The following is a 23,427-nucleotide window of genomic DNA, read 5'->3' as shown; positions in this document are numbered from 1 at the left end:
GTTGCCAACTGTCCCATATTACCTGGGACATCCCGTATATTGGGCTAAATTGGGTTGTTTTCTCATGTCCCGTATATTGACTATTAACTCTTGTAATCACAGCAGACTGCACTCTACAGATCCTAGATCAGATAAAATGGCAGATCATGTGCCAATCACACCGCAAAGTCCTGCAAACAAGTGTAAAGAGGATTTTCTCTCTGATGATCATTAAATGGTCAGACTCAAGAAACAGATGAAGCACAGAGCTGATCAAAAATTAACTTCAAATATCTGTAAACTGTGACTTGTCATGTCAGGACTTCTCTCTGGCTGTGCAAAGGGACAAAAGACTGCTTGAGTCAGTCAAGAGCATAGACAGTATAAAATATGGACGTAGTATCCGTCACGTCACCCACCTGTTTTTGAACGCTGTTTTGAAGCCAATCGGCAGTGGCAGCCATATTGCTTCTGTCGAGCCAGTGTGACGTAAAGAGGCGGGCTTTGAGCCTCCTAGCCAACAGCTGCAGTGTTCCCGCAGGCAGCTGTGCCTCTCATTGGAAGACTAGTTATCCCAATATCTTCAAAATTGCCGCGTTAGAAAAAAATTCATCCCCCTCACGGTGAGAGCACATCGAGAAATGAGCTATCCAGACTACACTCATCTTTTGTACCAGGCTGTAAACATGTTTATTTCTGCTGTAAAGTTCGTCTTTTTCCCATTCATGTGTATGTGACTTCCGGTACTTCCGGAGCCAGCCTCAAGCGGATCCTCGATGAACTGCAGCTTTTAACACTTCCGCATTGACTTATATTTTTAGACCAGAGGAAAAAGTACATTTTAATTTAGTTTTTCTTTTGCCTGTCTTTTGATGTAAATTGTGGTTTATTTGAGGTTTATTCATATGACGTTACATAATGATACAGTAAAAGGATTAAAGGGAATATACACACTTTCTGCATTTCCAGTTGAATCCGAATATGAATATACGCTGAATTCACACATCATGCTCACACCATGCACCTGTCCCTTAGTTAGTAGTGAGAAAGTTGGCAACCCTTTGCCAAAGTGAAATATCCAAAGTAAAGTTGTTTGGGGCCAATTTTTGAGAGGGTTCCCTTGGGGGCTGGGGCTCACTCATGCCCACTATTTTACTTGCAACGCCCCTGGAGACATAAAACACGTTACAATTACACGTTTTAAGTGAAATTGAACATTTTTTTTGTACTTACTTTGAATCAAAAGCTGTTGAACACGTCGAAGTCATGTCGAGTTAGCAGGTAGCAACTGTGTTTTTATTTTTTAGACTAACGAAATTTGACGGTAAATATAAAAACATTGACGTGACAGCTGCATACTACACTGTTGTCGTCAAAGTTGTTCATATTTTTTAACACAGTATTTCATGTTTTGAATGACCGTCTTTGTCGTTGAATAATGTGGACATTGGCCGTTTAAATTTCCCGGTACACATTCCCTTCCGGACCGTCGCTTCCTGCCGAGACCCGATCAGAAACTCACCGACTATCGACAACTCATGGTTCCGCTGTGAAAATGGCAGCTAGGCAGCTAGCTATAAATGCCATATGAGCCGCTATCTATCAGAGGAGAGAAGATAGGTTAGTTCTAACTCTACAACGGGAGTATCTGGGGGAGTTTGTGACGGGAATTTGAGGAGTGACTCGGCAGAAACACAATGCCACATTTCCTGTGGTCGGAGCCGCTGTCAACCGCTCAACTCAAGCGGCTGGAGGAGCATAAATACAGCGCGTCGGGTCGGTCTCTGTTTGAGCCACCGTGTCAAATCTACTGGAACTGGCTCATCCAGCAAATCCCGACATGGGTGGCACCAAACACCTTGACCATAGTTGGACTGCTGGTCAACATAGTCTCCACGATGGTGCTTGTGTATTATTGTCCCACAGCAACGGAGGAGGTGAGTAAACCGACCTTGGCCAAAGTTTCCACACGGAGGTTAGGTGCCCCCTTGCTGGTACGCCAAACCCCCATTCATAAATTGCATAAGTTACAATCGCGTCGCCAATATGCCAACTTAACACACCTCACTTGCTATAGTATTACACTTTTCTGAATCAGCAGAATGTACTTGTTAATTCGGCATACCTTTACATGTCACACTCATCCATATTATAAGACCATTCTCCTTTCCTTAATGGGGTCATGCAGGCTTGCTGACGCCTACGGCAGGGTATTTCGGGACATGCTTCGGGACACAGAGAGTCCACATTTGTTTAAATAGCATGATTTATGGTTATAGTGAACGCCGAATTAAAGTCTGTGTTTCACAAAGTCTGGAAATATATAAAACATCAAGGTGTCTGGGTTGCATAGCCACGTACAAGAGAGGACGCTTCAAGGTGTCAGAAATTAAATCGGATTACGTGTGACATAGCTCCTCCGTCCTGTGCAGGCTGCGTTTATGGAAAGTTGACTGCTTTGCAGTTGTTTTTGCCAGGGTCACGTGATGCAGTGTTTTTGTTGGTAATGGGGAAATCTGTTATTATTATTAAGTTTGGTATTGTTCTTCAGAGGTGTCAAATGTATCCACATTCATTACTCAGGTAGAAGTATACAAGGGTTTAAAAAGACTTATGTAGAAGATGAGGTATCAACTCAAGCTTTTTACTCAAGTTAAAGTGTAAGAGTACTGGTTTCAAAACTACTTCAAGCAGGGGTGTCGAACTCATTTCAGTTCAGGGGCCACACAGCCCAAGTTGATCTGAAGTGGGCCGGACTAGTAAAATCATAACATAATAACCTATAAATAACAACAACTTTACATTTTTCCCTTTGTTTTAGTGCAAAAAAGTACAAGTATGTGCTGAAAATGTTCATTTAATGAACTATCTTTCTACAAAAACAGTTCTCCGTGATGAGTCTCATAGTGGGGCAGAATATTTTACTCTTTAAGCACTGAAACCTGCTGCAAACACACCAAACAGGTTACCTATTCACCTGACACAGAGTGTAATGTTTACTGCAAAAGAACAGAGAGATTATAATAATGAAGAAGGTAAAGTTGATTATTTTGGACCTCTCAGCCCTGAAAGGAACAGTTTGCTTGCTGGACAGTGTTGTATGCAGGGTTAGCTAGTAGTTAGTGGATCATCTTATAGTGCTCTAGAAAGACTTAATGAATCTCAACTGGATTATGCAAACAGCAAGTAATCTATTTTCTCACTTTGAGAAAAAAATGCCGTTCAGGTGCGCTCCATCAGCACTATGATTGTATGCGACCCCCAGAGGACAAATTTAAAATAGTAGTTACTTTTATTGAAAAATTGCAGTTAATGTCTTCTCTGTAATTTTCTCACTTTGCAAAGTTGTTCCGTGGGCCGGATTGCAACCTCTGGCGGGACGGTTTTGGCCCGCGGGCCGCACGTTTGACACCCCTGACTTAAAGTATTAAAGTAAAAGTAACGTAAGGGGTAAAAAAAAAATGACACTAAGGGCAAAAGCTTAGGCTGCGCCACAGGGGCCTATAGTGCACTGCCCCACCTCCCACAAAAAAACACTTTTCTGAAGGCCATAATGACTATAATGTAATATTAATATGTTAATGTTGAAATATTTGGGTTGCACCTGTTTCAGCCGCGTTCATGCCCATTGAAAATGAACTCATTTTTGTACAATGCAAATACATTAAAGAACCATATATGTGAACTACTGGGCATTAAAGGTGACATATCATGCAAAATGGACTTTTTAATGGTTCTCTACCTGAAATATGTGTCCCTGGCATGTCTACAAACCCCCCGAGAATGAAAAAAATCCATTCTGCCCCTGTTTTGATTTCTCCACCTTTCTGTAAATGTGTGTGAAACGAGCCGTTTCAGACTTCCGTGTTTTTGTTACATAACAACAATATCCGGTCTGTCACGGAGTCAGAGCTCGGAGCTTGTTCAGCCCATAGACTGTATAAAATAATACTGAATCCCCCCTCCGTTTTTCATTACCTGCACAAATGTGTGCTAACAAGGAGCTTAGGAGGGAGGCATGCTGATTGTAGGCTGTCTTAATAAACACAAAGGTCGGTTTTATTCCCCACGTCTGCAGATTTGAAGATCCAGTGGATGATTTTTATTTATCATGGATAAGTGCTAGCGCTAGTTAGCATAGCCACATAGCTACATGTCGTAGCTGTAGCTGTGTACCAAGACACACGTCTACATACTGACAAATAAAACAAGAAGAAACACTAAATCTGTGACCAATCCTTCAGAAAGGTCCTGCTGCCTTTCTGGCAGAGGTCGGTTTTACTCCCCACGTCTGCAGATTTGAAGATCTAGTGGATGATTTTTATTTGTCATGGATAAGTGCTAGCGCTAATTAGCATAGCCACATAGCTACATCTTCATAGCTGTAGCTGTAGCTGTGTACCAAGACACACGTCGACATACTGACAAATAAAACAACAAGAAACACAGATTCTGTGACCAATTGTTCAGAAAGGTCCTGCTACAGGCGCCTCTCCGTCAGGATCAGATTCTGGATCAGATTCAGAGGGTTGAAGTAACCCGGGTCTGTGAGCAGCCGTGTATATTCAGCCAACATGTAAACATTAGATCAACGTGCCGGAGAGCCGAGGGCACATCCACTTCCTGAGGGGGCGTGGTCAAAGAGAAAACAGAGTGTTCTGAGGAGGACTGAAGAAGAGGGTTTTTCAGGCAGACCAAAATCTGATTTCAAAGTGTTTTTTTGAGCATAAACTTTAAAGACATGTTTTGGGGACCTCTTAGACCAATATTGATGAAAAAAGTGTGATATGTCACCTTTAATATGTTTCATGGAGCGGAAGATATGATGAGCATTGTAATGGTGCAAAAATGGTGAAGTCAAACTTCACAGGCATAATATCAACAGCCTTTATTGGAATGTCAATGTACATAAATGTGTTATTTTTCAAAGATGACAAGCCAAAATGAAGTAGGAGTAATGAGGCTATATTAAAATGTAAGGAGTAGAAAGTACAGATAACTGTGTGAAAATGTAAGGAGTAGAAGTAAAAAGTCAGCTGAAAAATTATTACTCCAGTAAAGTATAGATACCCAAAATTTCTACTTAAGTAAGGTTACCAAGTATTTGTACTTTGTTACTTGACACCTCTGTTGTTATTATTAGTTGGAGAGAAGGATAATGTTGTTAAATTCATAGCATTTGCATGAACCAAACGCTAGTGCTTCTATACTCCACTCTAATAAGCTGATGAGGTGACTTTCTTGGTTTGAAACAGCTCTAGATCACCCCACAATGTAGTTTCAGACTAGATAGTCTTAATCCTTCAACACACAGACTCTGAAACCGACAGTTGACCTTTGATCCATTTAATTTATGTCACCAGGTTCACTGTGAATCCAGCAGAGAGTGCATAGGTGTGTGTATTTATCAGATTTACACCCACCCATCTATCAGACCACTGCAGCAAAGTCCACAGTCCAAGCATTCATGATATTTCTGTCGAAGTGTAAAAGCATTTCAGATTGTACTATGAATTATTTACAGCTTAATGATGGAAAGCCTGACCTCGGTACACTCTTCTTAATGGACCTTAAAGTAATGAACAACTCGTGCCTGTGCAATCAAACACATTTAAGAGGAAGATTTTCCTAAAGTAACCTGGGGGATAACCCCAAACAAGTGAACTCTGTCCCCGCCGGTCCATGCGGCATTTAGGACACAGACTTTGGAAGGAAACAGCAGGGGCACTGAATATTTGGGGACAGCATGGGATTCTTGATCTTTCAGGAAACACAAGACAATCTTTGTCTGACAAGAACACACACACACAGACAGAAACACACTCATTGTAGTGGTAAACACAGTGTTGGCCAATGCGAGCGTCCAGATGGTCTCTAACCTCCACCCTAGTAAGAGGAACTGAGTCACTGCAGTCAGCGGGAATCCCTTATTCTACTCATGCGCAGAAATGCAACAAAAAAAACACACGTTAAACTTAATCTCAATATATACATTATCTTATATGCTAAAAAACAAAACAAATAGATGATTCAGGATATATTTCCATAAATAAATATGTAAATGACTCAATATTAAATAAGGAAAAACAAGTGAAAACCTTTGAATCTGAACTAAAAATGCATACATTTCCTGGTTACATACATTGATGGTATTGGTGTAGAACCGGTCCAGCAGGTATTCAAACTGGGCGTGTTTCAGCAAGTTCACCAAGTGTAACGTTCCCATGTTTTACAGAGTTCTAAAGGAGTGTAATTACGACTCATTCAGAACTTCCCACTACATGTTGGACACGATTCTCTCACCACTCTGTGTTAAATTATCACTCCACGTCCACTGTGAAACCCTTTATGATATATCCTAACACACAAACAGCAATCAATCAATCAGGCTTTATTTATACAACACCTCTAAAGGACTTTATAGCCGTTGAAAAGCAATTAAAGATAGCTAAGGACTGAATATAGTACAGATTTGGATTTAGAAGTGGAGACTAATGCACACAAATTGCAATACAATGTATATTATTAAACAACAAAGGATAATAGTTAAATAAATACATGCTTATAAAGATAAAACTTAAAAACGTATGATAACAAAAAAAGGTAAATGTGAAAGTTTAAGATAAATATATGATAACATGATGACTCCAGTTGCCCTTTGCTTTACGGCTGCAGTTATATTTTCATTGTCAGCTGTTCTGCTGATACTATCTTGATTAATAGTACGGTCTTTAAAGTGTTACAGACTTGTCCAAAGTGCCTTCACTAGGACTCCTGTCATATTATTATTATTATTAGTGACAAACACTTAAAACATCATGCAGAATATGAGACAACTAATAGGACTGTGGTTGATTGTTTTTATTTGGATTTGGTTATCGGTTAATTCTAGGGATGCACCGAAATGAAAATTCTTGGCCAAAACCAAAAGTTAGGAAACCAAGGGCGAAAACCGAGACACCGAAATAAATTATTAAGCCAATTATTAGTAAGGAGACCGGGGACAGTTGTAACACGGGTCAGTTGTAACACTTGCACTTGCTCCAATCAGAAACAAGTTAGGAATCACCTGATTCACTCTGCACATGCTCAGTTTAGTTGCAGCTAGTTTGTATAGCAGTTTGAACACACTGGGTTAAAAGAGCTCAAAGTTAGAGACAGACATGTCAAACATGTACTACTGTCCCCAGTCTCCCCTACCATTTCATTTATGGCTCTGACTGTGTACTAACCTCATTAAAATCAAGGATCTCATTGAACATATCAGACAACAAGGGTGCATCCCCATCATCTGGTTCAGAGAGACGAGTCCTTTTTTCTGCGCTGTGTTCTCCTTCTCCTGCGCTGTGTGCTTCTCCGTCTCCAAGCGGGTTCTGCGCATCCATCGCGGCCTGGATCATTTCTCGTGCGCGCTGCTTTAATCCCACATCCAAGTAATGATCTTTATAACGCGGATCAAGCACAGTCGCGATGAAGTGCAGAGGATCTGAATAGATCTCAGTGAAACGTGTGCTGACAGACTCTAAGAGTGTACTTTTCATTGTTTTCACTCCGTGGTCCGTCTCAACCTCTTCGCTTAGAAGACGCTTTAGTGCTGCAATCAAAGGAAGAACGGATGCAGACATGTTGGCCCTTAACCAGACAAGCGCGTACTGGCCGCGTTTTTTGCTTGCGTCATCACAACATTCTGTTTCGGCCGTGTTGTTTCGTTGATAAAAGTCTTTCGGCCAAAAATGCACTATTCGTTGGCTGAATTTTTGGTGAATCCCTAGTTAATTCGTTTCAGCATTGAATGTAGGGATGCTATGTGGCAACTCATTCCGTGGTCGTTTAAGCAATTGAAACTCTGACTGATTTAGGTCAGAAAACATTTAGAAAACAGTCTAAAAGTTTAAACTGTGGGTAAGAGATGTCAAAATTGGTTTGCCAGTAACTAACAATAGCAGAGCTAGCACCAACAGGTTAACATTCACATGCCTGTACTGGTTATACATTGCAAATAACTGGATCTCCATTTTCCAGATCAAAACAGAGCTAAACTGTGCTGTGTTATGAGTTGTTGTTTATATTCATGTAGTAGAGCATTATAGCGTTACGGCAGTCTCCATTAACCAGAGCTACAGTCCTGACCAGTGGGGGCTGACAGGACTTATGACCGACATCCCGGGCCTAAAATAATGACATTAGTAGTAATTGGTTTACCAACTGGTGATTCTGGTGCGGCTAGCTAGAGTGGCGGCGTCACATCCCTACTGAAATGTACTGTAATGTTGTGATCCTTTGTGTGTGTGTGATAGAATTTCTAAATAACGTCTCCCTCTTCCTCCTCACCCTCCAGGCACCTTCGTGGGCCTTCATCATGAGCGCTCTGGGCCTCTTCATGTATCAGTCTCTGGACGCCATCGACGGGAAGCAGGCGAGGAGGACAAACAGCAGCTCACCGCTCGGGGAGCTCTTTGACCACGGCTGTGACGCCGTCTCCACAGGTGACTCCACAATCACACCCAAGCTAATAACCTCCTCTGATTTTGAATATTTGTACTCAAACGTGTTTCTCTTTTCCGTGTCTCTCCAGTATTCGTTGCTGTCGGAACGTGTATTTCTTGTGGAATAGGAAGATACCCAGACTGGATCTTCTTTTGCGGTTTCATCGGCATGTTTATGTTCTTCTGCGCTCACTGGCAGACCTACGTGTCTGGGACACTCCGCTTCGGCCTGTAAGTCACATAGTTAGTGGCTAATAATAACACGGATGATGCTTGTGTTCATTTATAAGGTTTCTCTGACTCTTCCCTGTTACTCTCCTCACAGGATCGATGTGACAGAGGTGCAGTTCGCCATCATCATCATGTATGTGATGACAGCGTTCGGAGGCGTCAGCCTTTGGCAAGAAACGGTAACTGAGAATGTGTTCTGTATAAAATCTAAATCCACACAGGAACACTTTCATGTCCCCTTGAGTGTAAAGCCCCCCTTTCTTTTTTTTACACTCCACACTCAATGATCTGATCAGTTCCTAGTGTCAGTCGTCCTTTCTAGTCTTAAAATAGACTTTGTGTTTTACTTTGACTCTGTGCTGCCTTTGGAGGCTTCACTTAACAACACTTGAGACAAGTGAGAAGGTAAATATGGATAGCTGACGCCATGGCAACAGGTCATCTATTGGACATGATCTGGCACAAAAAAAAAGCTAATGTCGCGCACATTTTTTATGCTTTGCCCTCCCTTCACGCTCGGCATGCCTGCAGCTTCTATATTTGCACTTTTTCTAAAAGCGTCTCGACACTAATTTGACCCTCACGTGTTTCTGTAGTTGCCTGTCCTAGGAGTGCCGCTGTACTACTTCCCCATCATCGGCATCATCGGAGGAGCCCTCTACTCGTGCTACAACTATTTCCACGTCATCCTGAACGGAGGTGTTGGCAAAAATGGCTCCACTGTGGCTGTAAGTTCACACTGACGATCAGTGTTTAAAATCAGCTGACGTAGTTTATTGATGACGCAGCTCTTTATAACTTTCTCTCTTCGTAGGACACCAGTGTGTTGAGTCCTGGTTTGCACGTCGGCCTCTTCCTCACCCTGGCCTTCATCATCTTCAAGAAGTCATCAAGTCAGCTGTTTGAGCACCACCCCTGCTTGTACCTGCTCGCTTTTGGCATGGTCATCTCCAAGATCTCCAACAAGCTGGTGGTACGTTCAATCAATCAATCAATCTATCAATCTATCAATCTATCTATCTATCTTTATTTATGTAGCTCCAAGTCACAAGAAATGTTATCTAAAGACTATTTACAAACACCATACTCTGTTATATCATTAACAAAGACCCAACATCAAGATAAGATCAGGTCCCATCTTACAGACAGGACTCGGTCTGGTCTCATCTTAATCCTCCATGAACAGAGCACATTGCAGCATTTAGCAAGTTACAGCGGCAAGCACAAACTTCCTGTAACAGGCAGAAACCTCCAGCAGAACCAGACTCATGTTAGCCATCTGCCTCTTACAAACAGGGGTAGAGGGAGATAAAGAGAGAGAAAGAGAGAGAGAGAGAGTGTGGTTTGATTCTCTGTCAATATGATTACAGATTTGCATCTTTCTGTTTTTCATGGAGCCATTTATGATGAAGGATAACTCAATTCTGCAATAAATATGGGATAAATACATTCAGGTTTCTGGGACTCTTCATGAAAAAAAAATGCCACAAATTGAAAACCACAGAAACTGCTTTGTTTCTCGGGAATCCAGTTCTCTTGTGATAGGAATTTTAATCTGGCACAGAATTGGCAGACTTTACGTCTGAGAATAAATATCATCCATGTAAATTAAGTGTGACAATAACAAATCATGTTATATAAAAAAAAATAAAGAAAAAAAAAAATTCAAATTATTTTTTCATTATTTCAAATAAGCATTAGATGAAAAAAGTAATGCAAAAATAACAAGAATAATAAAAAAATTATTAAATAGCCCAAACCAAAACAACAAAATCAACAGAAAGAAAGTGGGGGGTTACTCTATCTAGTTTGGTATAATTTATTGTTGTTGTGCATGCCATCTCTATTTGTGTGTTATTTCTTTTAATTATCTAATGCATGTTCTATTATTGTTTTGTTTTTTAAGTTCTATTTTAGGCTTTTTTGCCTTTATTGGATTGGACAGGTGAAGAGAGACAGGAAATGTGGGGAGTAGAGAGTGGGGGAAGACATGCAGTAAATGGTCGACCAACCGGTAGTCGAACCAGTGACCTCTGCGGCAAGGACTGTAGCCTCTATACGTGGGGCGCTTAGACCCCTAGGCCACCAGCGCCCCATGTTCTATTCTTGTTAACCACAATTGTACTTTAGGTTGACTTTGTTTCCATGTCCTCAAGGATCTTAAGGATTATAATTTTAATCAAACTAAACAAACTGTCACAACATTAACAACAGTAGTTTGACTAATTCTATGTTTTCTAGTTGAGACTGTAATCCAGAACAGTAGTATTTAATCCCTGTTTTCTTTCCCTTGTTTGTGTCCCTGATTTGCTCTAGATCGCACACATGACAAAAAGTGAGCTGCACCTCCCTGACACGGCCTTCATCGGCCCCGGCCTCCTCTTCCTCAACCAATACTTCAACAGCTTTATTGACGAGCATATAGTCCTCTGGATCGCCATGGTGAGTGATCATGCTCTCACAGATTTCCAGCTCCAGACAAGATATTTACATCCCGTATTACCTCATCTGTAAAATGTAACGCACATTGGTGAGCGGTGAGGCAAAGTTGTTCCTCTAGTCCATCATCTGAGGTACAAAGTAGTACCAGAGCCGGCGTGATGGAACATTCTTGTGTGTGAGGAGCTCTCGACACACACTGAGACACCAATATTACACCGTTGTAGAGTTCAGTGTGTAAGCAGGAAGGCGTAATGAAACTATGAGGAACTTTGTCGCACCACTTGGTGCAGAATTACCTTGTGTAAGCGATTATTGACGCACTCAAAGTGGCAATAATGACTTTTGTTTTAAAGGGAAAATCAAAATATAGCACTGTTACATTTCTGTGAGGTAAAAGGACGTGAAAGACAAGACATTAAGTTCTAGAGTAGGTCTAGAATTCAATGTATTCCAGCTTTGCATGCACGTCCTTCTGAAAACTGCAGTGTTACATAAACTTTACATTGATCCCCCTTGAGGCTGCATCCTTGACTCAACCAACAAACACAGAGCTCAAGTTTCTCTCAGCTGTTGAAAATAGTCAAACTCAACCAGAAAGAACTGACTGAACGGTTCAGAGTTACTCTTTCCCAGCACACCTGATTGCAGCAACATGACTACATTAAAAGGTGTGGAGGGAAGCTGCAAAAACCGGCAGGACGGGTGAGTCTTGATGACTCAAAGGTAAAACAGTGGCGTCTTTATACGTGTAGATACAGATGATTTCAGTCTGAGACTTCAGATTCTCTCTGTTTTCACTTTAGCCCTCTAATCAGGGACTGATTCCACCTGTAAAGGTACAAGGTCCAGTCTCCGGACTGTTGCAATGACTTGAGGTAAACCCTGCTGTGCCATCTTTGACTCATGTTATCATGCTTTCAAACCAGGTTTGATACCTCTCAGCTAAACTAAAAACAACATTTTAAGAGTTAATTTTGCAAATACAGATAACTCAATTCTAAAAAAATTTCCAAAAAACATATTTTTTCTATTACTAGCTTTAGGTATTATCAATCAATTGAAGTTGGGTTGCTTTGACTAAGTCAAAATGACATTACTAATCAGAGGTATCTTAAAATTGTAACTTTATTAAAAATCTATATTAAAAATAAATGTTTTTTGAGTTACAGGGAAATAAAGTTTGATTTAGAAGTCCTTCACACCAGACCTGTTTTCTGTTTATTCTGGTTTATGAGTATCTGCCAGTATTATAACTGCCTGTCTTTCCTGTGTGTATGCTGTGTTAATATGTCACACTTCTCTGTAAAAGGCAGGCTGTCAGTCTCTTAGAACATGCAAATGCATTGCAGGTTCTTCCACCTGAACAGGTGTTTTCATTTCTCAGAGATAAGATCTTCACTCAGGTGTCAGCAGGATGGAGATTTGTTGGGCTCCACTTCCTGAAACACTTAAATCAAACAGAGCTGTCATAAATGTGTCAGTGGGGCATGTACTACTCCTAAGTCATGGAAGAGGTTAATGGGCACATTTTTTGGGGGGGGTAAAAAGAGATTAAAGTAAGATTTCTGACTTTTTTCCACAAAATTCTGGGATAAATTCAGTTCTCCTGGCCTAACCTCCAAAATTTTTTATTTTTTTTACCAGCTGTACCTCCTAATCATGTTTTTTTCTAATGGCCTTACCTACAAAAAAACATTTTTGGACGAGCAGAAACTCCCAAGAACTTTTTTTCGACTGGCTTAACCTCCAAAAAATGTTTTTTCTACTGGCCTCTAAAAGATGATTATTCTACTGGCCTAACTCCCCCCAAAAATGTTCTTGCTACTGGCCTAACCCTGAAAACATTTTTTTAAATCGCCTAGCCTACATAAAAGAAATGTTTTTCTACTGGCCTAACCTTGAAAAACATTTTTTTCTCTACTGGCCTTATCGCCAAAAAGATGTTTTTTCCACGGGTCGAACCTCCAAGAACTTTTTTTTTACTGGCCTAACTCCCCCCGAAAAATGTTTTTCTACTGGCCTAACTCCCAAAAAATGTTTTTCTACTGGTCTGATCTCCAAAAAATGTTTTTTCTACTGGTCTAATCTCCAAAAAAAATGTTTCTACTGGTCTCCAAAAAATGTTTTTTCTACTGGCCTCCAAAGAATGTTCTTTTTCTTTCGGCCTAACCTCCCAAAAATGTTTCTACTGGCCTAACCTCCAAAAACGTTTATTTTTTAATGGCATATCCAAAAAAAAAAAGTTTTTTCCACTGGCCTAACCTCCAAAAACTTTTTTTTTTCTAGTGGTCTAGCCTACATAAAAAAAAATTGTTCTACTGGCCTAACCTCCAAAAACCTATTTTTTTCAGTGGCCATAATCCTCTTCCATAGTCATTTTACAAGTCAAAATGTTAGTGATCAAATAGTTCTATGAATTTGATTCTGTCTGCTCTGTGAACACCCGAGAAAAAATGTGATGAGGAAAAGTGATCCATGACTGTGACAGACCTAAATGTCATTCAGTTACAATACAATGGGAACCTTTGTGTGATAAAGTAGAAGTAGTAGAAGAGTTAGGCTTTTCTGTTTTACCATGTGATCGTTTGTTTGTATTTATCTAAAATAAATGTCCCAGGTGAAAAAGTCTAATACTACTAACATGTAGTTCTAAATACATCAGTATAGTTTGTCAGTGAGCTCAAAACAAAGTCTGTTCTTACAAAGTATGATTTTAAGAATCATAAACTACCATTAAAATCAGCTTCACAGTATTTTATAGTGTTTTCACAGTGAGATATGTGTCACTGGTGAGTGTATTGCCCACAGGGGATCCTGGCCAGCTTAAAGATCCATTGTAACATCACCTTTCATGTTCTTAAAGTGTGTTGTATTTTTGTCAACAAGCATTCAATGTTGGTTCCTCTCCTCTCTGTAGGTCTTCTCTCTACTTGATCTGGTACGCTACTGTACGGGCGTGTGCCTACAGATCGCCTCCCACCTCCGCATCCAAGTCTTCAGCATCACGCCGCCGAGCCAGTCTCACCGGGACTGACGGCTTGCCCGGCGGGAGGAGGCGGGGGGAGACGCTGATCTCTCTCCGCTCCTGAAAGCAGACGACCACGAGGAGAGACCCTCGACCCCGAGCCACTGCAGCCTCGACAAAGTGACCACTTCTCAATGAAACTGCCTCTTTCCCACCCGATGGAAAAATAAAAACCAAACTACAAACCAAAAGGAAAAAAAAATAGGAGTTTAAAAAAATCTTTGCAGAGCATGGATCTGTGAAAGGAGGAATATATAAAAATTAGAGTTCATTGGCTTTTAAATTTACGTTAAACATTAGTGCGTATTAATAATCAAGATATTTACATCTCCTTGCTTATTCAACCTAAATACCAAAATATTACTTTAACAGGTAGTTACAGCTTGGGCAGATATCAAAGCATTTACCTGCTTTAAGGTGTGTGTTAAACCTGCTGGATTGTCACACATTCAACACATCAGCATCAAACAAATGTGACAACATGAAAGATAAATCTCTTTGATAGCTGCCCGAACTGAACGTAGAACCTGTCTTCTAAACCTCTTGTTTTTATTTATGAAATGAATGTGACTAAATCTGATTGAATCAGGGCTTCAAAAATTCAGATTTTAAAGAAATGACCTTTAAAACCTCATAATTTCTAATGCAGTTTTTAATGTGGGCAGGCAGGGTGCTGATGGCTTCGTGGAGGGGGTTGCAGTCTGTGTTAGTGCTGAAAACAACGACCGGTTTTCAAAAGGCTTCTCTCTCACAAACACACCTTGCTTTTAATACGTCTTACTCTTCTGTTACTCATCTCATCCTTCAGTCCTGGAAAGTCGAAACAAAAACTCACCTCCAGCCTTTGGTGCGCCGGCGATTGATGAAGCATTAACACACGACTTGTTCTGCTTTCTCTGTTCTTCTCCCTGAAGGGCTAAATGTTAATTATTTGTGATTGTACAGAGTTCAACTAAAGACGCCTTAAATATTTTTGTTGTAATTACTGTTAAACTTGTGAATATTTAAAACAGCTTTGTATGTTTTTTTTGTTTTTCCACTGAGGTATCATACCACACACAATAATAGTAAAAAATACACTATACATGTATTTTTTTTTTTAAATGTTCACTCATGAAATTCTTCACCACTACAGAGAAATGTAATGTATGGGTGAGGGGTCAGTTTTTTCAAGATTTGTTGCATCACCATTAATTTTATAATGATTTATCATCACTGAATAGATGTAATCGGACAAACACATGGTTCAGGTTCAGTGGGATCAAAAGGGAAAATACTTTAGTGCCGCTAAACAAGTTAAGAAAAAATGTTTTCACGATTTTAGTTTTTAAAAAATGAAGTGATTTTCTTTTCTCAGATTCTGCTCATGCAGGATTATGGACATTATAGAGGGGCATACCCCCCCAAAAATGATGATTTTGCATAATCTACAATGGACTTTTGTAACTATGCATCGAGTAAGATCTTTGATTTCAACACCATGTTGCACTGTATGATAACACAGAAAACATTTCTACTAACAAATAGGAGGGAAAAGATTGTAATAAAGGAAATATTTTTCATGCAATGTTTTGTCGCTGTCTTTCTAGAGAAATATTTTGCTACTTTGAAAAAGTTGAAGTCCAAAAACACCAATTTATATACTTACTCAAAGGTGACACTCCTGTGGTGAAAAATGTGTCACTTCAAGCAGGTGAGGATCAGCCAACTGCAGTTTTTAGCACTTCTGCATTGGCGTTGTTTTTCAACACCAGAGGTTGCTGCCTGGTTAAACCAAGCGGCAACCTCTGGTCTAAAAATATGAGTCCAATGCAGAAGTGTTAAAAACTGCAGTTCATCAAGGATCCACTTGAGGCTGGCTCCAGAAGTACCGGAAACCACATACACACCAATTCAAAGAAGACGATCTTTATAGCAGAAATAAACATGTTTACAGTCTGGAACAAAAGACGAGTGTAGTCTGGATAGCTCATTTCTCAATTGGCACACACTGTACGGGGGGGTGAGTCTTCCAATGAGAGGCACAGCGGACTTGATTGACAGGCGGGAACACTGTAGCTGTTGGCTAGGAGGCTCAAAGCCCACCTCTTTACGTCACAATCGCTCGACAGCAGCAATATGGCTGCAGCCGCCGACTGGCCTCAAAACAGATGGGTGACGTCACGGATACTACGTCCATATTTTATACAGTCTATGGGTTAAACATGTTAGCGTAGCATCCTAGCATGCTGGAGTTAGCATTTAGCTCAAAGTACCTCTATGCTACTTGTTTTGAGAAACATTGAATTATTAACTCTTTGGAAATGAAAAATATTTTTGGATTAAACCGTCCCTCTTGCAAATATAAAACAACTTATGAAAGGGCCTTTAAAAGAACTAACCTCAAAATCTGTCCAGTATTTAAATACAAATATTGATTTAATAATAATAATAATAGTTCATTTTATTTATAGGTGCCTATCTGGACACTCAAGGTCACCTTTCAACATAGCAATAATAAAAGTAATGCTCAACAGTAAATAAATATATAAATGCAACAGAATAAAGATACAATACTAGGAAAATGAAAGGAGAGGGGAAGTCATTTCAGTCCCAAAGAGAAGGATTAGAGTGAGTATGCTAGGTGGAAAAGGTGAGTTTTTAGGCAGGATTTGAAGGTAGTGGGAGAGGTGGAATTTTGTACATCCAGGGGGAGAGAGTTCCAGAGGCGGGGGGCCTCGCGGCTGAAGGCTCTCAACCCCATGGTGGTCAAGCGAGCAGGTGGGAGGGTGAGTATTTATATTCACAAATATGACAAATTACACCAAGATGACTGAACCATATCACTTTTTATTTCAGTCTGAGGAGCCATTGAACTGATGCAGTCTGATAAACTTCAAGATATGTTTCCCATAATATCATCCGCTGATATCATTCTGTACATCATGTGACCATTATGGAATCACCAAATACTGACAGTCAAGGTGTTCGCTACTTTTTTGTCATTATATTAAAGAACTTTGAAAAACTGACAGAGACAGAGAGAGAAAAAAATATCATCAGACAAGCTGTGTGTGTGAGGCTGTGTTTACATTCTGCAGCATTCATTTCCAGATGCATCATTCACGGGGCTCACCGTCACAAGAACACAATCAAAATAAGTTACACAACATGCTGAGGGGGTCTGAATTTCAGACAGTAGCAAGGCCTGTTGAGTCCCACGGGGACACACATACAGGTGGCTGTGAAAGCTGTAGCATTACTCACATGTTGCTCCAACAATCATTAATATCTGTACCACATAAGAGCAATTATGATAGTTTCCTATTTCCCATTCATTCTTATTTTAGCTCACCAGATTAGAGAGTTACATGACAGGCTTTAAAAAAAAGAGAAACAAAAAAGTTCAAACAAGCAGGAATGAAAAACGAAGGCACTTCAAGTTTGTATGTTCTTAAACACAACATAGAAAGATATGACAGATGACACTTAAATTATTAGAATGATACTATCTCATATTTGTTACTTATTTCCCTAAAATAAAGTCTACAGCAGAGGATAAGAGCCACTGAAAAAATTATAATTAAAGTCAGAATTCCGATTGAATGTCAGTATTTTTTTTTCGCTCGCCAGCCCTCCAAATTTCTGACTTTTTTTCCCAGAATTCTGAGAAATTCAACACTTTTTTCTCGTAATTCTGAGAATTATACCCGAAATTTGAGAATCAATTCTGTATTTTCTGTATAAATTCCGAATTTTGAGGATAAATTGCGAATTCTGAATTTTGAGAATAAATTGCGAATTCCTAATTTTGTAGAATAAATTCGGAACTTTGAGAATAAATTCCGAATTCTGAGAATAAATTCCAAACTTTGAGAATAAATTCTGAATTCTGAAAATAAATTTTGAATGCGGAATTTTAAGAATAAATTCCGAATTTTGAGAATAAATTATGAATTCCTAATTTTATGAATAAATTCCAAATTTTGAGAATAAATTCCAAATTCTGAATTTTTAAGAATAAATTGCGAATTTCGAACTTTGAGATTAAAGTCAGAACTCAGACTTTTTCCTCAGAATTCATAATTTTCCTCTGAATTTTGACTTAAATGTCAAAATTAATTTAAAATAATAACAAATGAAACTTGTTTTTTTTACTTCCCTGCTCTCCAATTTAAAAAAAAAATGAGCCTTATCCTCTTCTGTCAAAGTCAGCCCAATAGATGCCAAAAAAAAGGGCTCCTGGTACCATTTCTTGGTCATGTGCCAACTTTTTTCAATCTGTAATCCTTTGTCAATACGTATTCCCATGGTAATTTCCCTGCACCCCAAGGCAACGTCTTAGCATGTCCTTGTCAGTTTTACAAACAATCAAAATACTTTAATATATTCAACTTACATGAAATAAAACAAAGAAAAGTAGTGAAAAACAAACACTTAAGAAGCTGGTACCATCATAAATTTGGCGTTTCTTCCTTGAAAAGGAACCACAAACTGTGGTCAGTCTTCAGTTGAGTTCCTGGTTGTTTTCTGTCCATCTACAAACTGATGTGGTTTGAATTGAAACAACAGTATGTGGATTTTATGTTAAAACTTCATGAGGCTTTATGAACACAAACACACGGACACACACATACATCATGGGTCCTGACCATCACACTTTAACAGCACATCAATCAGTGAGCCTGGTGAGGACAGCAGGAGTGAGGAGTGTTTTGTTTTTCTATGTGTTTACAGTGACAGTTGTACAAAAGTCTGACATGCCACCAGCATGAACCACCAGAGCATTTACAGGCTTCTTCTTTCAGGCGTCCATTCCTTCTAACGGCCAGCCCCATCCATCATCCCCTGGAAAAAATGTTTCATCATTATTTCTCATGAGCCAGTATCCTCAGTCCGTGCTGATGCAACACCAGCACCGGGGGGGACTCCAGCATCCTGTTTCCACCCAGTCCCCATGGTCTGAATCCACTCCCAGTTTCCTCTTCTGAGCAGGAGAGAAAGGGTGGAGAGTTGGAGGTGCAGTAAGGAGAGGAGAGGGAAGTCTTCCTCCTTCACACCCGCTCAGGGTTGCTGTCCCTGTTGGCTCTGCGTCTGGGGAACAGCTTTCGCTTTAGCAGAATCAGCTGTAGGGAAGACAAAAAAAAGCTTTGTGATGCCTGTTAGTGAGAGAAGGACTGATTTACAGAGGCCAGGATTTATTAGAATACTACTGTAATATAACCTCCCTGTATGTACTCTCTATGTGACCCTCTATTAAATCAGAAGCTACAGTTAGAATTCAAGCACCTAAGCTTAAACCACTTAAAAGAAATAAGCTTGCCTATCTCTAGTGACTCATTTTCCCTCTAGTCTATATGTACGAAAACATCAAAATCTGAGTCTGTGGGTAAGCTACGTCAAGCTGCAGAGTATGGCTACCAATAGCAGAGCTAGCACCACCTTGCAGGTTAACGTCCACATGCCTGTGCTGGTTACGTATTGCTCCAGCTGAGTGGTTAAATATCAGTTAAACCTCAGGTTGTAAAATTCCGGGAATTTTCAAAGTTGGAAACTTTCCTTGGGAATAAACGGGAATAAATCAGGAATCACATGCACATAGCACACTGCTTACTGCAGGGCTATTGAGACCACGCCCCCTACATGCACTGTGCATTCCTCCATCACATGCACAGATGATTTCTAGAATCCTGCAGAGGCTAGGCTTGAGAAGCTTGAGGGAAGGTGCTTTTGTAATTCCACGTTGAATGGGACTTTTTTGGAGGGAGAGGGGCTCTTTTCATTTAACATTTTGAATGGGACTTTGTTGGGATTGCATTTTAGTTAATTTTTGAATGGGTTGGGTTGGGGGAATGAGTAATATTTAACTCAACATTCATGTTTTTGTTCTTCAATGAAATAATTGATTGTTAAATAAAATATTTAACACAATAAAGTTCTACTTACAAATAAATGTGTTTAGTTGTATTATTTTGGATGTATAACAAAACAAATATTTATGCTTGGATATGATACCATTCCATTAAATTACCCTCAATTCCCATAATTCCCATTAATTCTAATGAAAAGTATTTAATTCGGAATGTTTCCAAAATTCCCGAGCTTAACTTCCCATGGAAATTTACCGGAAATTTTCCCCCCCTTTGCAACCCTAGTTAAACCAGACACAGCTTTCACACAAATTGATCTCCATTTTCTTGATCAAACACTGACAAACCACACCACACTACATTGTGCCACCCGCCATCTGTACTGGTTTCATCAGAATAGTAGAACACTACAGCATTATACGTTCCACACGTTGTTCTAAAGTTGGTTCCGTGCAAAAGTGTTCTCCAACTTGGCAAGAAACGCGTGTCCTTGAGTCCCTCTTGGTAGCCTGACAGCTTCCCAGAGTCAAGAAATGGTCTGGTAACAAAAAACTGTGCAACACCGTCACATGTCAAGTGAGGAGCTGTTGCTTTTGTTCACAGATTGAATGGATGCAATATAAAGTGTTACTTAGTGAGTTTCAGGTTCAGAATAAGCTACTCTGATACTAACCCAAGCTAGCAGTTTCCATGATTCCAGTCTTTATGCTAAGCTAACTGGATTCTACACTGCAAAACTCAAACCTTAGAGAGTATCAAGTCCAATTTCCGGTCAACTTATCTTATGACGCTAAATATAAGTCACATTCAACCAGGCATTAATTGTATTTTTAGATGAGATGTAATACTCAGACAGGATGTAATGCTTATTTCAAGCATGATGCTAATTAAGATAATTTTGCTTGCTGCAGTGCTAGCCATATCTATTCATAACAGGGAACTCAAGCCTTAATGTTGGCGTCTAACATCTTAATTTTAAACTTATTATATGACTTAGGCGTAATGATCTATTTTGAATAGAATTAAAAAAATACACTTGTGGAGATTTTAATTATTGCAGTGTAACTGTAGCGTTTTGATATGAGGAGTTTTTTAACTGAAATATTTGAGATATTGAAGGTTTTTTTTATGGGTATATATATATATATATATTCTTTTTTTTTCTGTGGTTTATCTACAAGCTGTTTCTACCACACCTATTGTCATGCTTTTATATTTTTTATCATGTTTTGTTGTGTGTGTGAACTCTATCTCCCTCTGTAACAGATACATGTGAGTGCTTTCCAGGTTTTCACCACACTCAAATCAATGTTTCCAAGAATACTGAACTATTCCTCTAGAATAACCAAGTCTTGGTCAAAAAGGACTTTGCTTCCTTGGTTACACATGTCTGCGATGTCAAAGACAATCTTAGAAGCAGGCTAGCGTATCAAAAATCCCATCCCTCAGGAGTGAGGACACTTTTGATCTCCCTAATCTAAACTGTACAAAGCTCACTCATGTTTCTTCATCTTAATAACCCGGGCAGCAGGACAGAGAGACTCATGTGGTGCCAAGGGGACATCAAAAGTCTGTTTCTCTGCGGCAACAGAGACACAGGACCGGTGTGACACATGCCGAACTGGTAACAGTGGTCCCATGGGCTGTTGAGGGGGAAATTCTCCTAAGGTCACTGCAACTATTAACCTTTGTTTAGATTCACGGAGGAGAAACTGGAAACCTTTGGATTAGAGATGTGCCTCTCACACACTCAATGCCATACCAAGGTTGAGTAGTATTTGTTTTATAATTCCTGGCATTTGTGTGTAACGCTTTCCGGCACCAAGTTTAGAACTATTTGACAGGATATCATTCAAACAACTCTATCCCAGGTTTCAGATTCTTGGCTTAAATTTGGTTAGAACGCTCTCCAAGATCTAAAGTTCAATTATGTGGCAAACCACAGAAGATATACAAAATAAATGTACTCTGATTTGGATCACAGGAGACAGACAAGTCTTAAATTTCCCAGAGGGCTGCTGGGGGTCTTTGATTTCTGTGGAATCACATCCTGGCTCAGCAGGTTACACTAACACGACACTTGAGCCAGATGCATCTCAGGGTGGAATATCAGCAGTGAAGGTCCTGAATCATAGCTCAAGTGTGAATCATGGAAACGGAGAGGTGTTTGAGGGGAATACTTTGTGTGTCTTTATCTGAATGTGTAAATAAAGTGTGTGTGTGTGTGGCCCCGAGGTGGATGCACTGACCTGTTCGGCGAAGAAGGACATGACCGTGAAGATGACGAGGGTCACCAGGACACAGTGGGTCCAGAACTTCAGCTTGTCCCGGTACACTCGCCTGAGGAAACACACATTTTGAGTTACAGTTTTGAGTTAGTTTTGTGTCTTACTGAAGGAGGTGTGCATTTATGTAACAACTCGGAAACTACAGTATGCAGAGATCAGCAGGGCAACAAGGTGACAAGGTGACATCACCCACCACCATGTGCATGTCACTTAACTGACCCTGAGACAGGAGGTCGGAGGAGGTGGGAGGAGATGGAAGATGCGGCTATGCGGGGATCTTTTAAGTACATCGCAGCTAGCGACTGATCTGAAGCGGCTTGGTCTAATTTTAAAGTCTCTATGTGAGGACGGCATTCTCAGGGTGAAGCCCCTTGAATACAGAGGCAGGGTGCCTGACAAAAGCCCTCTAAAGCCCCTGAGGGATTCCCACCGCTCCAACCTGGCAACACTCGGTCTTATGTGGTGACAGACAAAGATTCTTAACTTAGACTGTTTGGGTGAAAAAGAGCTGGATTAATTACCTGCTCATGTGCGACAAGGACTCTGGTAGAATGCTGGTATGTGTCTGTGCATAGATTTATAAATACACTGTTAGTAACTATTACCTGCTTAGTAGACGGGTGACATTTTTCATATTGTTGTAGAGACTAGGCAGATACTTGAATAATAAAACAGTCGGACTATGAGTTTACCATGCAAGAAACTCTGACAATACACTTTAAAAAAAACATGGACGTAGCCTCTGAGATGTCATCCACTGATCTCCTGAGAGGTGCAATGATGCCCAAATATGGTCGTGCCTTATTGGAAATACTGAGTCTCCAACTTACTCTGAGCTACTTTAGAAACAAGTTGAGGAGGAGATGAGGCCACAGTCCTGCTGTCAATCAAATCAGCCACACCCCTTTTAATGCCTCATTTTGCATAACTGTTAGCTTATGAAATCCAAACAGATGAGGTAGTTAGAAATAAGGAAGAAAGACAGGAATGTTTTTTTGTACCAGGGTGACAACACATGTAATTCTGCTGTAAAAATGGGCTCTAGTGGGGATTCAATGGCGTTTGGAGCCAGCCCCAAGTGGACACCGTAGGAACTGAAGTTTTTTTGTAGAGTGATTGTTGGTCAG

General features: G+C 40.0%; 2 protein-coding genes and 1 long non-coding RNA gene across 4 annotated transcripts in view; 1 reads left to right on the top strand and 2 right to left on the bottom strand.

The window, feature by feature from the left end:
• Nucleotides 1–1,797, bottom strand: part of LOC117804730 — a 28,968-nt gene extending 27,171 nt beyond the window's left edge. The window contains exon 1 of the long non-coding RNA XR_004629237.1: nt 1,213–1,797. This is a non-coding gene — a long non-coding RNA (uncharacterized LOC117804730). The remainder of the gene's footprint in view (nt 1–1,212) is intronic.
• Nucleotides 1,341–15,730, top strand: chpt1 (choline phosphotransferase 1). The gene is made up of 8 exons (XM_034673059.1): nt 1,341–1,916; nt 8,318–8,465; nt 8,555–8,696; nt 8,791–8,875; nt 9,293–9,424; nt 9,511–9,669; nt 11,013–11,138; nt 14,056–15,730. The coding sequence occupies exons 1-8, from the start codon at nt 1,677–1,679 to the stop codon at nt 14,170–14,172; spliced, it is 1,149 nt and encodes a 382-aa protein (XP_034528950.1). The 5' UTR covers nt 1,341–1,676; the 3' UTR covers nt 14,173–15,730.
• A 1,242-nt stretch (nt 15,731–16,972) lies between these two features.
• Nucleotides 16,973–23,427, bottom strand: part of gnptab (N-acetylglucosamine-1-phosphate transferase subunits alpha and beta) — a 35,180-nt gene continuing 28,725 nt past the window's right edge. For both annotated transcript variants that reach the window (XM_034673375.1, XM_034673376.1), the window contains 2 exons: nt 22,262–22,352; nt 16,973–19,268 (listed from right to left, as the gene is read on the bottom strand). In XM_034673375.1, the coding sequence (XP_034529266.1) occupies nt 19,197–19,268; nt 22,262–22,352 (163 nt within the window). In that variant the 3' untranslated portion in view covers nt 16,973–19,196. The remainder of the gene's footprint in view (nt 19,269–22,261; nt 22,353–23,427) is intronic.

This window comes from Notolabrus celidotus, chromosome 21 (genome assembly GCF_009762535.1).
Source record: "Notolabrus celidotus isolate fNotCel1 chromosome 21, fNotCel1.pri, whole genome shotgun sequence".
NCBI classification, from domain to species: domain Eukaryota; kingdom Metazoa; phylum Chordata; class Actinopteri; order Labriformes; family Labridae; genus Notolabrus; species Notolabrus celidotus.
Note: the sequence above shows the minus strand (reverse complement) of the source record. Positions and strands in the feature narration are given on the sequence as shown.

Excerpts from the sequence above, each read along its gene's own strand:
- chpt1 (XM_034673059.1), top strand. The coding sequence starts at position 1,677 with ATGCCACATTTCCTGTGGTCGGAGCCGCTGTCAACCGCTCAACTCAAG. Across the intron at positions 9,425-9,510 it reads AAAATGGCTCCACTGTGGCT|GACACCAGTGTGTTGAGTCC; the intron begins GTAAGTTCACAC and ends CTCTCTTCGTAG. Across the intron at positions 9,670-11,012 it reads AGATCTCCAACAAGCTGGTG|ATCGCACACATGACAAAAAG; the intron begins GTACGTTCAATC and ends GATTTGCTCTAG.